The sequence below is a fragment of the Cornus florida genome, unplaced genomic scaffold, assembly GCF_030987335.1.
Source record: "Cornus florida cultivar Cherokee Brave unplaced genomic scaffold, ASM3098733v1 CherokeeBrave_3.0.0_Hap2_Chr11, whole genome shotgun sequence".
Classification (NCBI taxonomy): Eukaryota; Viridiplantae; Streptophyta; class Magnoliopsida; order Cornales; family Cornaceae; genus Cornus; species Cornus florida.
Genome location: NW_026775581.1, coordinates 127,155,389 through 127,177,213, shown reverse-complemented (window position 1 = coordinate 127,177,213; position 21,825 = coordinate 127,155,389). Strand labels below are relative to the sequence as shown.

The window sequence follows — 21,825 nt, the reverse complement described above, 5'->3', positions numbered from 1 at the left end:
ATGTATATCTATATATATATATATATATGATACTATAAATTTAGGCAATTCACTCAACTCTAGGATCATCTATGGTAAGATAATCTCTCTCTCGGATTTCTCACAACAAAAAAAAAGCAAAAATAAGAAAGATGATGACTTCTCCACAAACCCTACTATTCCTCAATGGCTCAACCTATCTCTCAACCTTATCCATCGTCTCACCTATAATTGTTCCAATCACAGAGACTCATTTTCTTCCAATTCCATTGCCACAATCCATTCTCCAGAATCCTCGAAGCAAAACCTAGTGCTGATTCTGCAGACACATGCACACAAATCAATTTTAAACTCTTATCGTCAATTTTCACCAATCCTTGAATTTCAATTATGTTCCATTGTGACCAAAGGTTATAGCGGAAATAGTTTTCGGACATACGAAAATATCTAAACTCCGATCCTTATGCATTGAGATTGCCCTTTAAGAGGAAAGAATGGAAGAGAAAAGAAACAAAACTAGCATTGGGGGTCCATGAAAACTGGCACCTCAAAAGTGGGGTAATTTAGATACAAGTACAACAATAAAAACCAAATATAAGTGGGGCTATGAATGAGGATCATATCTTCTGACCAAATCAATAAAGTTCTTAAGCTTTCTTGTCTCTTCTCTCTTCCGGAACAAGTTGAGTACATTGCATCCCCCAATAAACAAACTTGGACTAGATTGCGATCACCTCTTTTTCCCCTATTTTATTATCTTCTCTTCACTTAACAAACTTGGACTAGTTTGTTTTACTGTAATCTATCTTCCAGCAATTTTTTTTATTTTTATTTTTTATTTTTTATTTTTTTTTATATGTTCAGCAAAAGTCTAGGTGAATTCCATCAGGTAAGTTGTATAAAATAATTTATCAAAAATTAATGGATAAGTTATTTTTGTTAGGTTTTAATATTTTTTTTTCTTTGTACATATTTTACGACAACCAAACATCAAAATATATATATACATATATATATATATATATTTTTAAAAATATTTTACTTCAAAACAGAAGAGCCTAAAGAACATGCTATTGAAGTCAACAAACCATCTTAATTTTTTCTTCAAGAAATCTACATGCTCCAAATAAATAAAAAATAGAAGTAACATAAATGATATTCGTATTGCAAGCAGGGTTGGTTCCATAAACTTGACTACGTTTTAACAAAAGAATAAATTAGTCCATGAAGTACAAGCCGGGGAAGCAGTTGTAGGATAACAAAGACTGATGCGAGTCCATGGCTCCATCTCCATGCAAGCATAACTATCAGAGATTAGCCACCTAAGCCAGTAATTTTTTTTTTCCCGACAAATTAGGGGAGGGACTCGAACACGGGCACACCCAATCAGAGAACTAAGTGCCTTACCAACTAAGGGGGTAATGACCTCACTTTGGATAATCGAAGACCAAAAAATTTTGCCAAATAAAAAAGTGACGTGATCCACGTTGACGTAATGCCAAGGGAAAGGGAAAGAAGATACCTAAAACTAACACCAAAATAGTAAAGAAAATACAATACTGTGCGGTACCCAACACCGTGGCCTAAGAGCGATTCACAATGAATATTACAGTACCTGACTCCAGCTATTGAGAAGATCGATGACAAGCTTCTGCAATTTCCAACTTGATCACACTACCAAATAAGAAACATCATCACATAATCACTTAATGCACACTAAATCATGAGTTTCCAATTACACGATCATCTTCACTGCAATTTGTATCGAGTGCAATGGAAACACAGCATTATAATGCTCGAATTGGCCCTCCATATCCATAATGCTTCAGAAGTCCTTCATCTTGCCGCCAATTTTCTTTTACCTTCACTTCAACCTGTTCGATAAATGAGTTGCCTTGAACATGTCATTTCCAACTCAAAACTATTAAAACCGACCACTTGGAACAATTGGCAGCAAGAAATCAGCAGGCTTAAATCACTGTCACTGACAGTATGGTCTGCACTATTTAGTTGGGAACTTGGGATACCAGTAATTCTTAATTAAATATATTCGTGACAACCGCTCAGTGATAAAAAAAAAAAAAAACTTAAAATTTGTTGGTACCTCCAAAAAAACCTTCTTCTGCAAGAAATCTTCAATGTCAAGCCGAGCAGCTGTAGCCAGTAGTTTCAGACCTTTCCCATCCTGTAGAAATTCAGAACACACGTGATCACAGACACACACATATAATTTCAAACATGCCATTCCAGTTTCAAATAATATAGGAGGATTCTCAACATTTCAATATTTTGAACACTGTCACATCATTCAACAAATAGGTTAAGCATCTTGAAAGTGTTTTGGGATGTCACTATAATTTCAAACAAGACTGTCATCGATGTCTGATCAAATGTAAAACCTTTTCAAGGATTAGGATGAATTACACTGTAATTTCCAATACAAACTAAAGCTAAATATAAAACAAACGATGACAAAGGTAGACACTAATGAAAGAGATTTACAACATAAAGCATAGAAATTTGGAAGTTCAAGCAGTCACAAAGTTCCAAGTCTGGACTTTTTCTTTTTTAAAACCCAAGGAATAGTAGTCTTATAGATTCCATACAGGCCTAGTAATAATACTACATGCTACCATGCAGATAAAATAAGCATAGGCCAACAGAATATCTAGAATTATTGTAGACAGCCCATTCCTTGCACTACCATGTGACCAATCACAGCCTACCATGTGGTTTGTCACAAAAAAAGATACGGTCTCCCTGCCTAGAGACACAGGCCAAAGTATTGTGTCCCAAATGCCCAATTCAAACGTATTCTACTTCAAGAGGCTGTACCTTGCTCCTAGACAACTGCCAAGTGTGTGTGTGTATTAGATTTGATGACCTTAATTTGGTAACTGATTAGATGGATTTCAGGGAAAGCAGTGCAACTCTCACCTGACACAAGAATCTAGCCACTCCAGCTTCCCTAAGAGGATGGAGAATTCTCCATTATCCCCAGGATGATTTCCACATCATTGTTGATGCACAAACTACTTTGCAGTTTCAGAGTAACTCCACTATTGCTGACCCTACAAGTCCTGCATCGGCTCCCTTACAGGCCTTGCCATGGACAGCTCTGTAAGCCTAGTGATTGGCTCCAGACAGCAGTATATCTGAGCAGCCAACCACTTCCAATACCACACATCTGTGGAAGTCCTAATAAAGCACAATTGGCCTTGGTCCAAGAGGACTAAATCCTAGATACTTGGTAAGGAACCTTTTGACTCTTGGTAACTTCCTCTTTCATGAAATACACCTCCTCCTCAGTCCTCCCCTCTCCTTAAGCTGCTCAACTTCTTGTTAAAGCCAAGACAATCTCAACAATCTAATCCCACCAACAGGCCTGTGGCCTAGCGGTACAAGGCCCCTACTTCCCAAAGGAAGGTTAAGGGTTCGAACCTCAGTGGAGGTAGTGTGTGTGAGTACCAACTAGTAAAAAAAAAAAAAAAAAAATCTAATCCCACCATTTCATGAGAACACACAAAGAAGCCAATTATTAATTCATATTAAAAAGTATCCCATTGAAGAAAGCTTTAACTTACCTTTCCGATGAGGATGATCTTCTGTGAGTTTTTCTCAACAATAATCTCAACTTGAATAAAATCTATTGCAGTTGGTCTAGTTTTGTAGTTGACAACGTTGACCTGTACAATTCAAAGATTGATCAACCACACTTCTTTGTTAGATATAAACTTCTGAAAAAATATAAACAGCACCAAGTGAAATTTTAAATAATAATAAGAAGCTTTAGGTTTTCAAAAAATTTAGGTATACCTGACAGGCATAAGGAACTTCGTCTCGGTATTGCATAAAGATTTTTTCTCTGATAATTTCAGCTACAAAAAATCTTTCTGGGTGCTCACTAGCAATATCCTGAGAACACAAGGAAAGCAATGGTAAGTTGTAATATGCAACAAACGATTTTTATATATCAAATTGTCAAGTCAAAAAAAGTAAAAAGAAAAGAAAATGTACAGTATATTCATCTTAAGATGAGAGACATGGATAGTCAGAAACAAGTAGGGAAATTAATTTATTCTAAATGATATTGGCTAGGTGATCAAAATTAAAGCCAAAACCCCATAAGTAAAAGCTTCAGTCATTGCCAAACCTACAACCGTTGAGATCTTTCACAACATATTCCTTGATGCATTTTTATGTTCTCAAAATTTATCCCAAAAAAATTGTAATGGACTAGAAGAAAATGTGGAAGGCATTTTGATCAACCCATTCCCTGCAAGGCTTGTCATGCATGTCCTATTTAATCTAGAAACTCCATATATAATGATTTCAAACAATTCTCAAAAAAAAATTTTAATACTACTGTCAATGAAGTATATACTGCACAACTTGTTTATTATAGGGGAAAGAAATGTCAGGTCACAGTTTTTTTTTAACATTTCTCTATGTGCTCTGTGAAACTTCTTAATATAACCATCAGGTGTCTTGGGTACCTTAATACAAGAGAGGAAGAAAAAGGAAAAACTGAGAGAGCATAATCCCTGTCAAGGGTTGCTCTAATCTCTCAATATCATTTCTAAACCAAACTGAAATTACAATTTTATCCCTCTACCTTATATCATTTCTCAACACTTTCACTCAGGCTGGAGTACAGTATCTATCATTCCCAGATTGTTACAAAACTCAGAACCCTTCTTTTCCCAAAAACTCAGACCTTTTACGTTATGACGACAAAAAAAGGGTCAAGAAGAAAGGAAAAATAGAGGAGGGGACAAAATGTGTTTGCCTAATTGGATATCTGCTCTTCTGTCATATCAAGTATCTATCCTGCCTGGAATAAGAGAAAGGAAACGGAAGGAGCAAAACCTGAGAGACACTCCATTTACATTATTACTATACCAATCTGAAAGTACAGTTTTACTCCTTTGTCATATATTATTTCTCAACACTGACTCAAACTGAGGGTGACTCGATTACAAATCGAAGTAGCCAATAGAAATTCCAGGGATAATCTAGGTCATCTATGAGCTTTACAAAGCAACATGTAGCCACTTCAATTTCACTTTTTATCTTGATTTAGCTTCCAAAGTAACATCTAATCAAACTAATTCGAGGACTTGTAAACGCCAGCATTTGAACAACTAATCTTAGATATATGCAAGTAATTTCACCAAAAATCCTGCCAGCTATCAACCTCATTCAACCCCTCTCAAGGCACACGGTCTTAAGAGTAAAATGAAAGATGCTTAACCATATCTGTTTTTAGGGCTCACAGGCACTAATTTGAAGCTAAACTTAAGACTACATCTATAAATTTTTGTATATTCATCAGATGGAAGAAGTTTAAGACTAACATAGTGTGCTTCTTTCAGTCATGAACAACCAATATAGAAATTGACATAGTTCTTATGCTACAAGTTCAAATTGCTTCCTTCCTTTTCTATCCCTCTTCTGAGTTTTCAATTTTTATTTTACTTTTCGTTTTCATCATGTACTTTTGAGGAGGCAATGTGCCTTGCATCATGGAATACAAACAACCAAAGGGTTCAAGTTGTTAATTTCCAACAGTTGGTAAATGGTTACACTGGAATTATGATAATTAGAAAAACATGCTTTTAAAAGATTACCAGTCTTCATCTTTCAAGGAGAAGGAAGACAACAAGAATAAAAGTGGACTCGTTACATACCTTCGGATAATAAGCTGGCCCAACTGGAAGTTTTGATAGTATCCAGTCCTTGACATCATCCACTCCATGACCATATTTAGCACTCACTGGTATGACCTCATCAACAACGGTGAATTTCTCGTACCACTGCAAGATATACAATGTCGAATTAGGATACAACTTAAGTACCCACCTTATGCCACCAGTGAAGAGTGACCATGGATTTCTGTTATGACGAGAACAGTATTTGGGACCTATAAATTAGAGATTATAAACATAACATTCCATATACCAGTTTTTTTTGTTTTTTTGTTTTGTTTTTGTTACATTAACAATGATACGTCAAGCTACAAAAAAAAGTGTAGCTATTCAGGCTACACAATAATAGATACTGACAAGTTCTAACCTCAAGTTTCTTTGCCATTTCACCAGGTTTGATCAGGTCCCTCTTATTCAAAACCAGTAATTTCGGTACCTTATCTTTGAGGTTTCCCGCACCCTCTTCCAACACTTCATCAATCTAAAAGCAGACAAATATATTTAGGAAAGGGAGACAATGTTTTAAGAACAATTTTTCCAGATGAAGAAGCACCTTTTGGGGATCCTTACACGCATCAACAACCACCAAAACACAATCTGCATTAATGGCAGCGCTACGGACATTGTTCATCATCATAGAATCCAATTTGTGCAATTTCTTCTCAATAACTCCAGGTGTGTCATAAAGAATCATCTACAAGTAAATCACAGCTAAGACAAATTATTTTAAATAGCATGATGAGATATTTCTTGCATGGAAATCCACACAAAAACAAATTGTGGAAGTAAACAATGTTTGGGACATAAAATTCAAATCATAAATGGCAATGACACGTATGCAGTGGGATACAGCACGAGGAAAAATTATAAATTAAAGTCATATGGAAAAATACAGTCAGAACCTCTGAGAGGCAGCAGGGGGCTTTTCTGTGATACTTCTAATTTCTAAAAGAGTGACGTACTCGTATCATACTTACGGATATGTGTTCGATACTTTCTAAATGTATCTATAATTATAAATTTATTTTTTCTTTCTAAAACATATTGATGGGGAACATGATATGATTCAAATACATGAGTTGCACATGCTTCAACATTACTTTTGGAGAAGAGGGAAAGAGAAATAACATTAGGGATTTTAGTAATTTAGGGTTTTTATGCTTATTGTTACTTTTAATAATGTTTGAATTATGGTATTTTTATGTTTTAGGATTTGCTTAATAATTTGCCTATTTAAAGGCTTCTTTGTAATTTGAGAACTCAGTTTTGGAACATTATTGGATTATTGCTTTCTCTGAGTTCTCTCTGTGTTCTTTTACTTCTCCCATTTATGTTCCTGCTTTTCTCATCTATTCCGTCTATCCTGCCTATCTATTCACTCTGCTCTCAGCCCCCTTCGTCTGTTTTTTCATCCCCTTCTTCTAGTTTATCTCTTCTTCTATTTTCTCATCCCTTTATTTCTATCTGGTTCCTACTTGTCCTTCATCACATATCCAATACTTCTCAGATATTTTGATAACTTCTTACTTATAAAGAAAAAACATATTCAATATTTCTCAGATATTTGATAACGTATCAGATAATTTTCAGATACTTTACAATACATATTTAACAAGTTTTGCACATTAAACTGTAACTTTTCAAGAATAATATCATAGTATAAATTATAATTGTGAAGAAAAGTTCAAAACATCTTCAAAAAAGAAGTATGGTTGAGAATTTGAGATGTATATCATGACTAATTTAGTCCAAATTTTTATCCACGCAACATAACTCTCAACTCCTATCTTGTTGGTCATAGTATTTTATAAAGAATTGTTAATAACAATATATATTACATAATAAATTACTATTTAAATTTATCCATCGACACTTATATATATATATATATATATATTGATTTTTATACATATTTGCATCTATAATATATATATATGTCATGCCCTTGTCATATCTATATCCAATTTTTTAAGAAATTGTCATATTGTTGTGTTTGTATTTTGTCGTATCCGTATCCCATGTCCGTGCTTATAGGGGCCTTTCATAAACAGCAAAACTCAATACACGGGTCAAGCTGTAAATAGTGAGACAGTCAGGGAAAAAGTGAACCTGCCTAAAGGTTTCCAAAGCACAAATGTTTCACTCCTTGCAAACCAAAATAAGACAGCCACGAGAAAACAAAAATATACTCTTGGTCTATGTTGTGGAACATGTGTTCAAAAGCATGAAACATGTACCAAATCTATCAGATACGAAAATTTCTTTTTATTTCTTTCCTTGGTTTTCTTTTATGAGACTAACATAATAAAAAGAGTACAACCATATAAGATTTAGGATTACTTAGTAAATTATAAGTTTTTCTGGACATTAGCCATAGTAGAGGTCTGCAAGTCAAAGTTTAAGTCAGGTTATGCTGTTGAGTCTTTATAAGCAGACTTTATACGAGGTTTTTCTGGTCAAACTGTTCAGTATCTGAATATGCAGTTCATGTCATGTTAAGAGTTAGATTACTTGAGAGTTTGTATATAGCTTTAAAATGCTTTAAATTCAATTGGGCTCAGCTCAGAGAAACTCAGGGACTGTGTGATGCAATTCTAACCCAAAGTATGATGCCTAGAAAATCTAGTTGTGATTTGCCTATCCTTCTACTCTACTTATTCTCTTAAATTTTCTGCACTTTAAAGCCATTAAGACCCTAATTTGTTAAATTTATTATTTGATGAGCACTAACCCTTTCCCCATTTCACCATTCAAACTTAAAACCCTAAAAACAGCCCCTAGTTACTGAATACAGTACAAAACCCCACTATAAAAAACAGAACTTTGCCTTTCCTTCTTAGAACACCAAGACAATAAACATTTCTCACATTATATACAGATGCTAAAAAACAAAAACCCAATAGCCTGAAGCGCAAGAGAATCAATTATAATCTGCCCTAAAGAAGCTTCTACAATGCTGTCCTTAGTGTCCTATATCAATTTTGGTAGAAGAGCTAGTACGAGTTTTATCCATGCTTGTCCCAAATTGGGTGCTCTACCAATCTGTTTCTACAATAACATTATTCGAGGCCCACCCTTCCATCATCTTCAACCCTTCAAAGGCCAATGGCTGTCTAAGCACATTTTCACGCACATCCCAGTATTAAAGGAAGAGTCCATACCACATTCCCCGTATTCAATTGTGATATGCTCCAAGCAATAAACCTTTCTTTCCAGAACCTTTCACGTCCCTCTGATCAACTGGCTTCAACGTATTCCATTGCCAACCTAATGACAGTCTCTCTTGACTTAAAAAACATCATCAAATTTTGCTCAAATATGGCTTCATTGATCCAATTGCTCATTTTCCAAGATTCCAAGGCAAAATAGTTGATCATTTGATGTCCCTCATTCCCCCTGTAGGTCCACAAGGGTGATCTGAGTGGTTCCTGACCAATTGAGTCCACCTTAATGGTTGCTTCAGATGTTACTGCTTAGTTTTTCTACCAAAGAGAATTAAGTATGTGCAATATAAGTAAAATCAGGCATGATCACATCAAACATAGAAATTTTCAAACCTGATACTCTGGGCCAGAACATATACCAAGGATTCGATGCCTCATAGTTTGAGGTTTATCTGTAACAATTGAGAGCTTTTGTCCTATCATTTGGTTTGATAGTGTACTCTTTCCAACATTTGGCTTCCCAAGTACAGCCACATATCCTACATTTGCCACAAGAAATTAAAGGTTACTTAAGATATATAGAGAAGTTATAGCAAAAGTCATCAACAACAAGATGGGAAAGAATGCTGCCCCATCTTAATTTTACTGCCTTGTTAAGTAGGGATCTCATTTCACTTCTTTTTTTCCCTCCTCTTTCTATTTTCCTGCACTTATTTTTAGCCCTTGAATATAGCTTATGGTTTCAAAAATGAGCACACAACAGCTAAGCAATATTATGCAGAACGTAAGAAATACAAGCATCATATCAAAACTTTTCTGCACTGAGGCACTTTAAAATACAAGTTTATAAAAACCAGTACCAGCAAAAATATAAGATATACAGATACCCCTTCCCACAAGAATATATTCCATTTTTCCAAGGCTATAAATGTCAAAAAAATTAACTTCTATTCTGATTTTTTGTGTATTCCTCTGCTAGATTCTTACAAAGATTAGTTTGAGAGAATCCACTGACTAATGCCCTTCTTAAGTATGGCAACAATTTCCTTTTGACAAGGTAAGAATGCCAGCTTTAGTAATCCCAATACAAAAAAATTATACAGATATGGAACATAAGAATCTCCTCCTTGTTCTTATTCTATGGGTAAATGAATTTAAGAATATTAATACTAACACTATATTAAACTAGACAAGATCAAATCCTTTGATGGAAATTCAAATGGTGATTTATCGGAAATCTTTTTAATATTAGGTTGTTCATGGTAAGCAATTGCAAACAGATCTCTAGGGAAGTTTTCAAGGCTGCTAGATCAATTCATAAAGATGGCTGATCATGTTGGCTCTGGTATTGGTTTCAAGAGCCAATGAGCTGATGGTGTACCCCCTCTCTCTCTGTGGAAAAAAACCTTGGTGATTTCCACAGTAAAGTTGTAAATGGCATCATGATCATTGTAGCTAAAAGGGAGGGAAGTGGGGGCTTTCTAAAGTCTTATAGGACAGTCGGGCAGAACAGCTAGGGCAGTTCTTGAAGAAAATAGCCTCTATGTAGTCACTAATGAATATTGAGGAGTATAAAGAAAATCTAGTCCTTATTAGGTGTGGGGAATTTGACAGCAAGTGTTCTGTCTCTTTCTTTTTGGTAGGAAAAACACACACCCACTCTCAACCTTCAGTCAAGGAAGAGGTGAAACTACGTCGATTACACCATTACACCATTACTCGGATCAGTTTTTCTGCCATATGAAACAAATCCGAAAGCTGTAATAATTAGTTAGGAGAAAATTTAGTTGAGGGAACTTAATTCACATGAATTACTGTTTGAATTAAAATGTCTTAATTAATTAGAGAATTGGACAGTAACTTGCTAGTTGGTCACATGCCAGAACTATACTGCGTTTTCTTGCAAGAAATCTTAGGCCTATTTGGTTTGTAATTCAAAAAACAGTTTTAAAAAATTCAGAAAATAATTTTCAAAAAACTGAATCAAGTATGAGTTTTCTGTTTTTAATTTTCTAAAACCCAAAAAACTGTTGTCAAAGTCAATCGTCTGTCTAATTCAGCTATTTATATTTGTTACGTTAGCATTTGAATCTGTATGTATGGAATCACAGAACTCTCTTTTTTGTCAACTGCACCGCTTACTTGCAACCGCATAAATATAGGTTGTTTCATTTATAAATATTTTTTGGAAGTTAAAAGTGTATAGTTACAAAACAAGCGATATACTCGGCCCAATGAACAGAGCCTGGTACGATTAAAGAGGGACCAAAACTAGATTAATGAGAAGTGCAAGGCACATTTAGGTAAATTCAGGTGCAAATTTAGCACAGCATGCGCAAGGAATAATCTATTTTTTTTTTAGCAAATCAAACGAACTCTCTTAGTAGAATAAAATGCATTCATGTGCGCGCGCGCGAAGGTGTAAGAGCCTAAAGGGCATGTAATTTATGTAATGGACTCAGGAACTCACACTCATTATAAACATTCACAGCGGTAAAACTGTAAATAGAGAAAAAAGAAAAAATTCTATGTGACCATTTTCTTAAAAATTACAAAGACCTTTGACATATGGGGACAAGACACCTTCCAACTACAATCTGTCAGAGACATTTCAAGTTTAATGTAACCCACCCCAAAACCCCAAGCCAAATATACCAAGTTATTGACATGTTTTCATGCAATAATTTAACACCAATGAAGCTCAAAAGGGTTGTCAATCTCATATATGATGGACCCTGATGTTTACACCTCAAAACGGGAAAATTTCTCACAAAAATATAGTTTCCATAAGAATTAGGGGCAATATCCATTGAAGGATGTGCTGCACTTTGGAGAGTCGGAATTTTGATCATTTGTATACTAATTCATTGATCATTTCAATTTCTTACACTATATACTATCCTCAATAAATCAAGAGCATCCTGGCCAACTTCTATGCATAACATCCGTGTTTGCAATATTTCCATGAACAAATACTTTGGGCTCTCTGAGCTGCAGTAAATGAATAGACAAATGTTTTGCAGTAAATGAATAGACAAATGTTTTGCAGTAACTGTATTATGCAAATAACATTTTTGAGATAAAGCAAGACCACTTACCAGCAAAATGGGTGGAAAGCCATTGTGAAAACGAGCTCTAGAGAACTCGTTTATAGTAAATAAACACTTGAATCCATTCATTTTGGGGTACTCACTATCATACAAAGAAAAATATATATATTGGGAATCAATTCAAAAGAAGAAAGAAAAAAAAAAAATGAGATTAGAGATTCAAGATTTGCTGATACATTTCAGACTAGTATGTAAAAAAATAAAAGGAAAAGGTAATCGATCTCAAGTCTGCAAATTTTTATTAGTCTAGAATTGCAAATATGCGTTTGCAACAATAATCCATCTCTGTTATACTTTGGCACCTCCAATCCACTGAACAACCAATCGAGAGAGAGAGAGAGAGAACAAATGAAGGTCCATTACAAGTGTTGGTTCCGCCTATGTACGGAGCTGGAAGGGTTGCACCGGAAATAAACCTAACCTTAGACATTATTTTGCAGAAATTGTCCAGTTTTGAACTTGAACTCGTCTTTCAATACAACAATTAAAACTTTTTCCAATACACCAAGTATTGAACGACCCCTTACAAGATCACCCATATGTGACCCTTTTCTTACATGCACCTTATTCACTAACATAGCCCTGCTCTCCTTGTCATGTGCATTCAGCCTACTCTCCTCTCACTGTTTCCATTTGCACACTCAAGTGTGCTGACAGGGAGGGGGAATGCCCATGTAGAAAAATGGAATCTTTGTAGTACAATTGAACATTTTTGCCCACACATACCTTCCTTTTTCATGTACAGGGATATTATTTGCTACACTCTAATTGCATCAGTGTACTACAGAGTTGGGACGACATCTTAAAAAATAAATACCTGAGATGGCCGTAGCTAAATTTTTTTCCATAAATCACATCTGTTTACGCATCATGTTCTGGCACACATTTTTAAGACAAAAAGATAAAATAGAATGATGACAAACTCACTTCAGAAGATAGGTGAAATTCCTTTGGCAAAATTCGTCCAGATGCATGTCTTCTTCTTTAGAATACCTGCATTACAAAACAGTATAACCATGAACTGAAAAACAAGCACTGCAGATCATAAAAGAATTTGAAACTGTTGAATTCCTTCCTTATTAATGTGCTACATTCTGGAAGCTGTCGAATTGATGGTTGATGAAAAGACAGATCACAATAAGCTGTCACAGGGATGTAACCTGGCCCTCACAATGATTCCTTAAAGATGCGGCTGGTGAAGAAACTACACTTTTTTCTTTTTTGTTTTTAATTTTTAGAAAAGTAAAACATGAGGAGAAAGAGAGGAGAAAAAAGACATAAGAAAAACATATGTAGGTTTTGGTCAGCCTCATTTCTTATCTGACATTGAAAAAAAATTACAATCCAAGCCTTTTAGTTCCCATCCAAAATTAGAGAATTTCTATTTTCCGTTAGTTAAGAGTGACACTGATGAATATTCCTTATCTGACCTTGAAAAAAAATGCATTTCAGTTGATTAGTAACAACGCACATTGACAGTCACCTGTTTTCCTACATCCTTACTGCCATAGGCAAAATAGTTGATTGCTATTAAAAAGCGTCAAATACTTGAAATGAGTAAAATAATGATGTACAGTGCTTGAGATTGATACAACAAATTCTATATTGACATTCCACAGCAGTGATTACGTTCCTGCATAGAATATTGACTGGGTACTAACATAAACTTTCCAGGTAAATAATACTAAACTGTTGCAATCGTAGGTTGGTGCTCAAACCTTATATCAGCATCTAAAATGTTTAGTATAGGTGAGTTCTACAAAGTTCTATAAAATGTAGTGTCCTTAAAAGTCTCACTTTATAGGTTACTAAATCATCGTGTCAAATACCAACGCTCATACCAACAGCAATGCAAGGTAGCTTTTGACCAGTTCTTAAGGAATGATTACTTTGAGTGAGTGATGACAGTTAAGTGTTCCGAAAGGAACATTATGACAACTGCTGCAACCTAAAGCATGCAAAGCAAACTCAATTTGAAGAATAAAGTGAAAGGAAGGAAGGAGAGAAGAAAAGAAGAAGGAAAATGAGACAAGGGACAAAAATTCTCTTCAATTGAAAGAATTCTTACTTAATATGCCAAGAGAATGGTGTTTTTTAAATATATCAACCATACACAGCTTGTCATAATTATATTGAGCCCCATTCCAATACTTTTACAGAATATATAAGTAGTTGGTTTCAAATTTTGTGCACGTGACATGCTCAAATCTCATGGGATAAAGTACTAAGAGCAGTGCACATAACAACCAAGGGCATCTATTTTTTCACATGACTAGGAAATCCATTTTGTGAAGGAGATACCAAAACCATTTACCCTATAAAAGTAAAACCAACTTAATCAGCCATCAAATCTAAATAATATACGACTCTAAAAGTTACAAGAAACAGTCTTTCCTCAGAGCACACTTCAAAGATCAAAACACAACATACAACTCCCAAGTAAATCTAGGGACAAAGGGAATGCAAAAACAAGCCAACAACTCCACCTGCAGAGGAAATGTTACAACATAAACTGTAAAATCTCTCAGTTTTTCTACTTATCAAAAAAAAAAAAAAATCTTTCAGTTTTTCCAACAAATCGTGTATAACGTCCAAGATAAATAAATATATCACCATGACTATTTACGACTTGGTACTTACACCCAAGGGACGATCCACTATTTTGATATAGATAAAACTGTCCTAAGAAACCAGTCACTGAAATAGATAAAGACCGTCATGGAATTTAAGAGACGATACAAATAAGTCGAATCAAGTATACCTCCATGGGAAATCATTTTCACAAAAGAGAGAAATTCCATTCATCGCTGAGAAGGAGTCTATGTGGACCCACTGTTCATTTGAATTGTTTGTGGCATAGCCTGCCAGAACAATCATATCAATTTTCACTGAATAATGCAATTCAAATACACTCACACAACCAGAATTGAATGCAAATGCAAACTAACAACTTAAACACAAAAATGATTTCTGTATCTGAATAGTTGGCTAATATTGAAAATGTAGATGATTCAAAAAACTATTCAAGATTGACAAATAGTTAGATGAATGTACACTGTCTCGGCTTCTTTTACATACATACTGAATGGTAAAGCACGTCAATTGCTTTACAATATATTTGTTGTATAATAGTCTGTAAAATATTACTCCAAGACTCGCACCAACTTTCACAATACTTTCTATTTTTAGGTGACAAATATTATGGTTTGTTAGACGGCTCCGATTATCTTCTTTACATATCAGAAAGAATAAACAATATAAATATATATATATATATATATATATATAGAGAGAGAGAGAGAGAGAGAGAGAGAAGTTAGCAGGACCCTTTCTTTTGAGTAGTTCACCTCTGGATATATTAAACCTTTCAACTTGTCTCACTAAGTATGTTTTAAGGTTCATTTAGTTATCTTATTAAAGCTTTACTTGGAGACAATGTTATACAGATTTTACATATAAAGCTCCTTATAACCACATGATTTTGAAATACCAATAACCTTTCAATTGTTTTTGCTCGCTCAAACCTAGCAACACACATATAAAGTTGTATTTGGTTTCAATCAGAGTAGTCAGCTTTGCAAACCTTAGAAGTAGCACTAGTGGGAGAATACCATTACCTTTTTATCTTAACCTTTTTTTTTTCCCCCTAGTTGGTACTCACACACCCCCTTCCAAGGAATTGTTTGCAGCTAACTCGAATCGATCCTGAGACCTGATGCTTCATGAGGCACCAGGGCCCAAGTCTTTTCCAACTAGGCCAACCCCTTGGTTTATTTATTTTTATCTTAATCTTTCCTCTCTCCATCTATTGCAATTCATTATTTGTAAATTATTTTTCATCTACTACTAATTCCTTAATTGCACATTTGTACATCATTCAAGCTATGATAACAAAGGAGATCGTGCAATAGAAGGATCTTCTTCTAAGTATGTATCATGCCTTCAAATGTAATTCCATGGTCGAATGCATAGTTATTAAAGGTGCACTTAAGCAAGCAGGTTTTCGGAAAGGACAAAAAACACACATCAGCATTTAATACACAGAGAATGTCTACTTCGTGGCAATGAACACAATGGCTCATAAGATGCTTGTGTGTGTGTGAGAGAGAGAGAGAGAGCTCACCCATCCGATGCAAATCTTTTAGTGCATAACCACTAGGATAGTTCTCATATGATGCCATAAACATTATAACGGTGCACCCTAGACTACAAAATGAACAATAAGCATCGATAGATGAAGTAATTCAAATTTCTAATGACGAAATGTGCATACTCATCCATCCTGGCAATGAGCATTCCCAGCAGAGCAATATAAAGCAAGTTCCAGAATCTCTTTTTCCTATTTTGTAGCTGTGAAAAGTTGAAATCAGAAATTAATAAAAGTTTTCTACAAGTCAAAATAGAGAAACTGCAAAATCCAATACCAGATTTCTTGAAAAATGAAAGGACATAATATTTTGGGATAATTGAACATCAAGAAGCTACAATTACATTGAAAATTACAATACATATTTAACTTTCTAAATTTTCATCCAAGCAAGCCAGCAAAAGCGTTACATAAACACTTCTAGATGAAAGCCATATCCATTCAAAAAGTATCAAATCCAGATACAAAAAAATCTGGTGAAATCTCCTGGATTCTTCATTACAAGATTTGTTATAGATTCTAATAATACAAGATGGTTTTAAGACATACTCAATGATAAAGAAAGCTGGAAGTCAACTAAATATCCATAACTCAGCAAAACCAATAGACAAATACTGAAACTGTGTACCAAGACAAGGATAGAACTAAAAAGGGAAAAAGGAACAAATTTGTGAAAAATTAAATGTGGCACCAATCTGGAACAAGAAGAGAGAAATTTGACTGAGATGGATGGTCCTTCAAGCTATCAGGACCTGAGGCCAACCCCAACCCCACCTCACCCATCAGCATCTGATTACTGTTTAAGGGCAGCTCGGATGATAGTCAGGTGGAAGATAGATGACAAGACTAATTAGGAGTGATTAATTCAAGGCTTCAAGCCAAAGGTGCTAAGACCGACAATTGAGGTCTTTGTGAAGTTGAGTAATAAATGTTTTACATGAGCACTTCACCACTAGGTGACATATCCATGTTAGAAATGACATGCAATGAATACGGATATGTGTGTTAAACTGTTGAATCAATACATCAGCATCATGTGTGTCTAATAGAAGATTAAATATTCCTAAATAACTTAAGGTTCCCTCCTACCATAAGTATGAACGAATCTTGGAATTGAAATTGTTAAAACGGACATATCTTCACTCATTATCCCTTCACCAGAGTCTTCTACATTTGCTCAAACTCAGTAAAGCTAGCCTTCCACACCTCTTTCTGTTGGCTTTTCCATTCACTTCCTTTCATTTGTCGGCAAATAATCGACATTATAATTCTTAATTTGCTCCCACCATTTTCCTCATCTAAACTCGCTCTAATAAATCTGCTATAAAATGGCATCCAGTCATCCTTCAGGATTTCCCAACTCAAATTGGACACCCAAGCAGAATAAATTGTTTGAGAACGCTCTTGCAATATGTGATAAGGACACCCCTGACCGGTGGCACAACATAGCCAAGGCCGTTGGTGGAAAAAGTGTGGAGGAAGTAACGATGCAATATGAGATGCTTCTAAGCGACATCAAATGCATTGAGTCAGGCAAAGTCCCCCTTCCTAATTACAAGAGCAATGTGCGTAACAAGTAAGAGACAGTATCAGTAATGAAGAGCAGAGGTAACCTGCTAATGCCTCCTTTAAGTTTTAACTGGTAGGAAAGTTTTGGCAATTAACCAAATTGGATAATAGTCTATATCTTGTGTGAGGCGCATACTCATGTACCCCCATCCCCTGCATGTGTGATTAATCTATGGTATTCTTTTGCGAGTGGAACATTTTTTATAATAGTTCTGATGAGGGCTGATCGATATATAGCAGTAGAATGAACCACTTTTCAGAAGATTAAAAATTTCATGTTTGCAGAATTTAATTGTTCCATTAATATTGTAACAGTTCAAGCTGAAATGTGTGTGAAGCTCCTCTAAAGATCATAAATGATCCCTAGCAGTAAAGATCCGTACATTTTTCCTCTTAAGAAAAGATTTGGCATATTAAAAATTGAAAGCACCTTTTGTCTGAGATAATGTATGTTGAGTGAGATTCTTAAGATGACTCTCATACTAGGAAATTCTGAGTTCTATAGGTGGAGCATTCCATAAGTCAATTTAATCAGAAATCGGTTTAGCTAGCTACTAGCTAGCTACGTTATATAAAATCCAATCAAGGATGTCACTAACATTCTCTAACAATCCAATTATGGGATCCTAAAGTTGCATTGAAATGTGGATTTAATTTGGATTAATTGTGCCAAATTCATATCCACGAACAAATGATTCAAATTAAATAAAAACAAAGGTGTGATTTTTTTTGTTGTTGATAACTGAGTTTGTGAGATATACAACTTCCAACATAGTTAACATATTAAACACTTTTAACCATGGCAATACAGTGAACCACTTTCTATTCCATACATACGCAAGCCAGAAAAAAGAAACGATCCAAAAGCCCATTTGAAGAGAGCAAATTAAACAATGAATCCAATCCATAATCTCGTAACCATATTGACCAAAACTATACTAATTCTTTTACATTGAAGTCAGTAATTCACAATTATGAATGTACAGAGCACCCTGTTCTTGTGTTTAATTACAAATACTGAAATCCATATATGCTACCACTAACTACTAAGATACCTCAGACTTGTTGATTGACGACTTGAAGCGACACAATGGCAGCCACTCTGCGATGCACTGGACATGGTAGATACGAGAGCATGCCATCCGAATGACTCGAGACCCAACGAGGATTTCATCCTTACATATAACACAGAGTACTTCCTCCTCCTCCTCACCATGATCATCAATGTCACCTTCAAATCTCACGGGCTCTACTGTCTCCTGAAAGTACTCCCTCATAGCTAGTTCCAACAATGACAATTCCAAATCTTGATCATGAGCTGTTTCCCTCACTATTCTTCCTATTTCCCCGTGGATCAAACCAAAGTCCGAAAATGATTTGGACAGTATCATCTGATTAACCTTCTGATGAAGTTGAAACCAACGTTCTACCTGCTCCTTTGCAAGGTTTATTGCTTCAAATTCAGCATGGGGTAAAATCAGTCTATTAACAATGTATATGTCCAATCTGAATAGCTTCTGACCGGAGTTGCAAAATCTATTGACCGTGCAACTAGCCACGTCCAAAACATGCAGGATTAGGTCGTTGGTGTTCTCCAACTCAGTTGGCTCACAGAGCATCTTCTCTAAAGGGAAGGGGATTTTCATGCCATGGATCATTGTGTAGAGCAAATCATAGGTGAAGTACTTGTATGGACGTCGTGATGAGATCTCTCCGATACCGTGTCGGGTGATGAGGCCTCTGGTTCTGCTTTGATAAGTCTGCTCCACACGGAAGTTGAATTCGACGTTGATGCAAGGCAGATACTTACCATCATCACCTCCGTTATTACCATAGCCGTTAACCCATACATAGAGCTTTTTTGTGGTGGCGGCCATAGCAGAGAAGAGGGCCGGAGATGGAGGAGAGAGATCAGGCGCAGATGGGGGAGAAAGATGATGCTCTATGGGCAGGAGTGCCCCTTGGATGCGAAGTATGGACCACAGTCAGATTTGAATTCTATTGGCGATTCGCCGTACAAAGAAGGCCTTTCCTGCTTGGGGTTGATGAGTGATCACTAAGAGGTAAGAATGAGTACAGCCAACTATACCTTCTCTTATAGGGTTGGTTTCTTGGAACTGGATCAGGCCAGTGCTCAATGAATGAATAAGTAAACGATTCGTCCCTTCTATTTGATGCGATGGATTCGACTTTCTATTTGTGACAAAGAAGTCATGCTCAGCAAGCGAATAAAAAGGAGTCAGGCGCAGATGGAGGAGAGAGGGTTAGGGAATTGAAGGCGGTTACTACTAATTTCGCAGAGAGGAGACAGATTAGGCGCAGATGGAGAAGCGAGAGAGAGGGAATTGAAGGCGGTTACTACTAATTTGGCAGAGAGGAGACAGATTAGGCGCAGATGGATAAGAGAGAGGGAATCGAAGGCGGTTAGTCTATAATTTTAGGAAAGTAAAGTAAAAAGTTACCTTAATGGTATCTTGGTTTGGAAGTAAAAAAGCATAGGATAAAATAGGAAATCTCTTAATCCACTAATAATTTATTTATTTATAAATTCCTCTTATATAGTTATTCTTTATTAATTTTTAATATTATACATATAAGTGGAGCTGATTACTATGATACCATTAATATTATGACATTACTCTCTACTTAAATAAAATTAATTCAATTTTTACTGTTTCATATCCTTAATCTTTTAGAATACTATCATTATAATCATTACTTGACATTAGAATTTGGAAAAATAAATCTAAATAAAAAAATTAATAAATTAATTGGAGTATCTCATATGCATGCTTATGAAATGTCAAATTAATAACGTGTGCGTACTAATTCTCGTGGGAGTAAGATTCTAACTTAGGACATATCACTTGATCTAAAATTTTTGGGCAAATTGTAAAATAAAAATCCTCCATTATTAGATAGTTGCGAAAAATTCTCTTATCAATATTTTTAGTAAAAAAACTCACCTCTATTATTTTAAGAGGTGTTTTTAACTAATGTCCATTTAAGTGATTATTTGAGAGAATTTTTTAAAAAAAATTATCCCTTAATAGATTTTTTTTCTCTTCTCTCTCTCTCTCTCTCCATTAAGCAAGGTATGTCAAGCAACAAAGAAAAATTCCCCAAAAAAAAAAAAAAAAAAAGTCAATAAAATTATATTTTAGCTATATAATTAATAAAATAAAATTGAGTACAACCACACAGGACAGAAAAAATCCACCATGGTGTTGGAATAGAAAATGGAAAAATTAAACAGCTCAAAAACACTTGATTTTACCAGCCATTATAATAATTTATCATGTTTTCTTAGTGTCCTATTTTTTATCTTTTCCTCAGTGGACTAAAATTGGCAATTAAAAAGTAACATAATTTCTTTTTCAAATCTGAATTTTTTTTTTCTTACTTTGAGAACACGAAAATACCCCAAAGTTAAACATTTCAAAATAGAAATAAAAATGGATTTTTTATTTTTTTTTACTTACTTCATGAACACAAAAATTCCCCAAAGTATCTTTTTTAGACGAAATTGTTGTAGTTGACTTATTCAAGTTAAAAATCTTAAAATATAACGGCTTTTAATGTGAAAGGACATCGCTGCCCTCTATTTAATTCACAAGAATCTAATTATAATGGACATTTAAGTCATTTAGTTTGAGAGAAATGCATTTATCATCTCATCAAATATTGTTTTGATTCCACCACCTATTATTCGGAAATTGTTTTGATTCCACCACCACTAGAAAATTACATACCATGTAGAGGAAGTATATGGTAAGAAACCAAAGAAAACATAACAGTTTTTACATGCAAATGATTTGTTCAATTACATGGATGAAATCATGACATAAAAAAGTAAAATAAAACCAATAATAAAAGGTAAATCATTTTATAGAATTACTCAAACACAATTAGATATTCCATTCTTGGATTGACCAAGTGTTGGTGTTACGAAAGAATAGGCTTTCAATTTCAAAAAATTTTAACAGATTTCAAACAATATTTCTAACATATAAATTAGCTATTACATGCATAACATAACATAAATGTAGCCGCTAGGCCCACTACACAATGGTAGATAATGACAAAATAATTGTAGCGGCTACAAAATAATATAATGAGTTGTTCTGACTTTTGAGTTTTTTCTTTTT

General features: G+C 34.8%; 3 protein-coding genes across 4 annotated transcripts; 1 reads left to right on the top strand and 2 right to left on the bottom strand.

Annotated features, from left to right (window-relative positions):
* Positions 1–794: 794 nt before the first annotated feature.
* On the bottom strand, positions 795–9,409 carry LOC132287026 (GTPase ERA-like, chloroplastic; the record flags this gene model as incomplete). Its single annotated transcript, XM_059789488.1, has 8 exons — positions 795–1,853; positions 2,084–2,164; positions 3,564–3,665; positions 3,796–3,894; positions 5,670–5,795; positions 6,055–6,168; positions 6,241–6,381; positions 9,245–9,409. Coding segments are annotated over 8 exons (915 nt in total), but the record flags the coding sequence as incomplete, so codon positions are not given.
* LOC132287025 (dol-P-Man:Man(7)GlcNAc(2)-PP-Dol alpha-1,6-mannosyltransferase-like) lies at positions 9,292–20,070 on the bottom strand. Of its 2 annotated transcripts, XM_059789486.1 has the most exons (8): positions 18,733–20,070; positions 16,235–16,311; positions 16,085–16,162; positions 14,723–14,822; positions 12,889–12,954; positions 11,950–12,043; positions 11,740–11,842; positions 9,292–9,390 (listed from the first exon to the last, which is right to left on the bottom strand). In XM_059789486.1, exons 1-7 carry the CDS (start codon positions 18,897–18,899, stop codon positions 11,762–11,764), a joined length of 663 nt encoding a protein of 220 aa, XP_059645469.1. In that variant the 5' UTR covers positions 18,900–20,070; the 3' UTR covers positions 9,292–9,390; positions 11,740–11,761. The 2 variants fall into 2 exon arrangements, with proteins under 2 accessions (XP_059645469.1, XP_059645470.1); XM_059789487.1 differs by lacking the exons at positions 9,292–9,390; positions 16,085–16,162 and having other exon boundaries at positions 9,409–11,842; positions 18,733–20,069.
* LOC132285677 (protein RADIALIS-like 3) lies at positions 17,437–17,688 on the top strand. The gene has a single exon (XM_059787869.1). The coding sequence runs from the start codon at positions 17,437–17,439 to the stop codon at positions 17,686–17,688; it is 252 nt and encodes an 83-aa protein (XP_059643852.1).
* Positions 20,071–21,825: the final 1,755 nt, after the last annotated feature.

Bases quoted from the DNA above. Each gene is read 5' to 3' on its own strand.
- LOC132285677 (XM_059787869.1), top strand. From the start codon at position 17,437: ATGGCATCCAGTCATCCTTCAGGATTTCCCAACTCAAATTGGACACCC.
- LOC132287025 (XM_059789486.1), bottom strand. From the start codon at position 18,899: ATGATCATGGTGAGGAGGAGGAGGAAGTACTCTGTGTTATATGTAAGG. The intron at 16,312-18,732 runs GTATCTTAGTAG...AACTTTTCACAG, and splicing joins CGTCAATCAACAAGTCTGAG to CTACAAAATAGGAAAAAGAG. The intron at 12,044-12,888 runs GTGAGTTTGTCA...TTTGTATGATAG, and splicing joins AATTTCACCTATCTTCTGAA to TGAGTACCCCAAAATGAATG.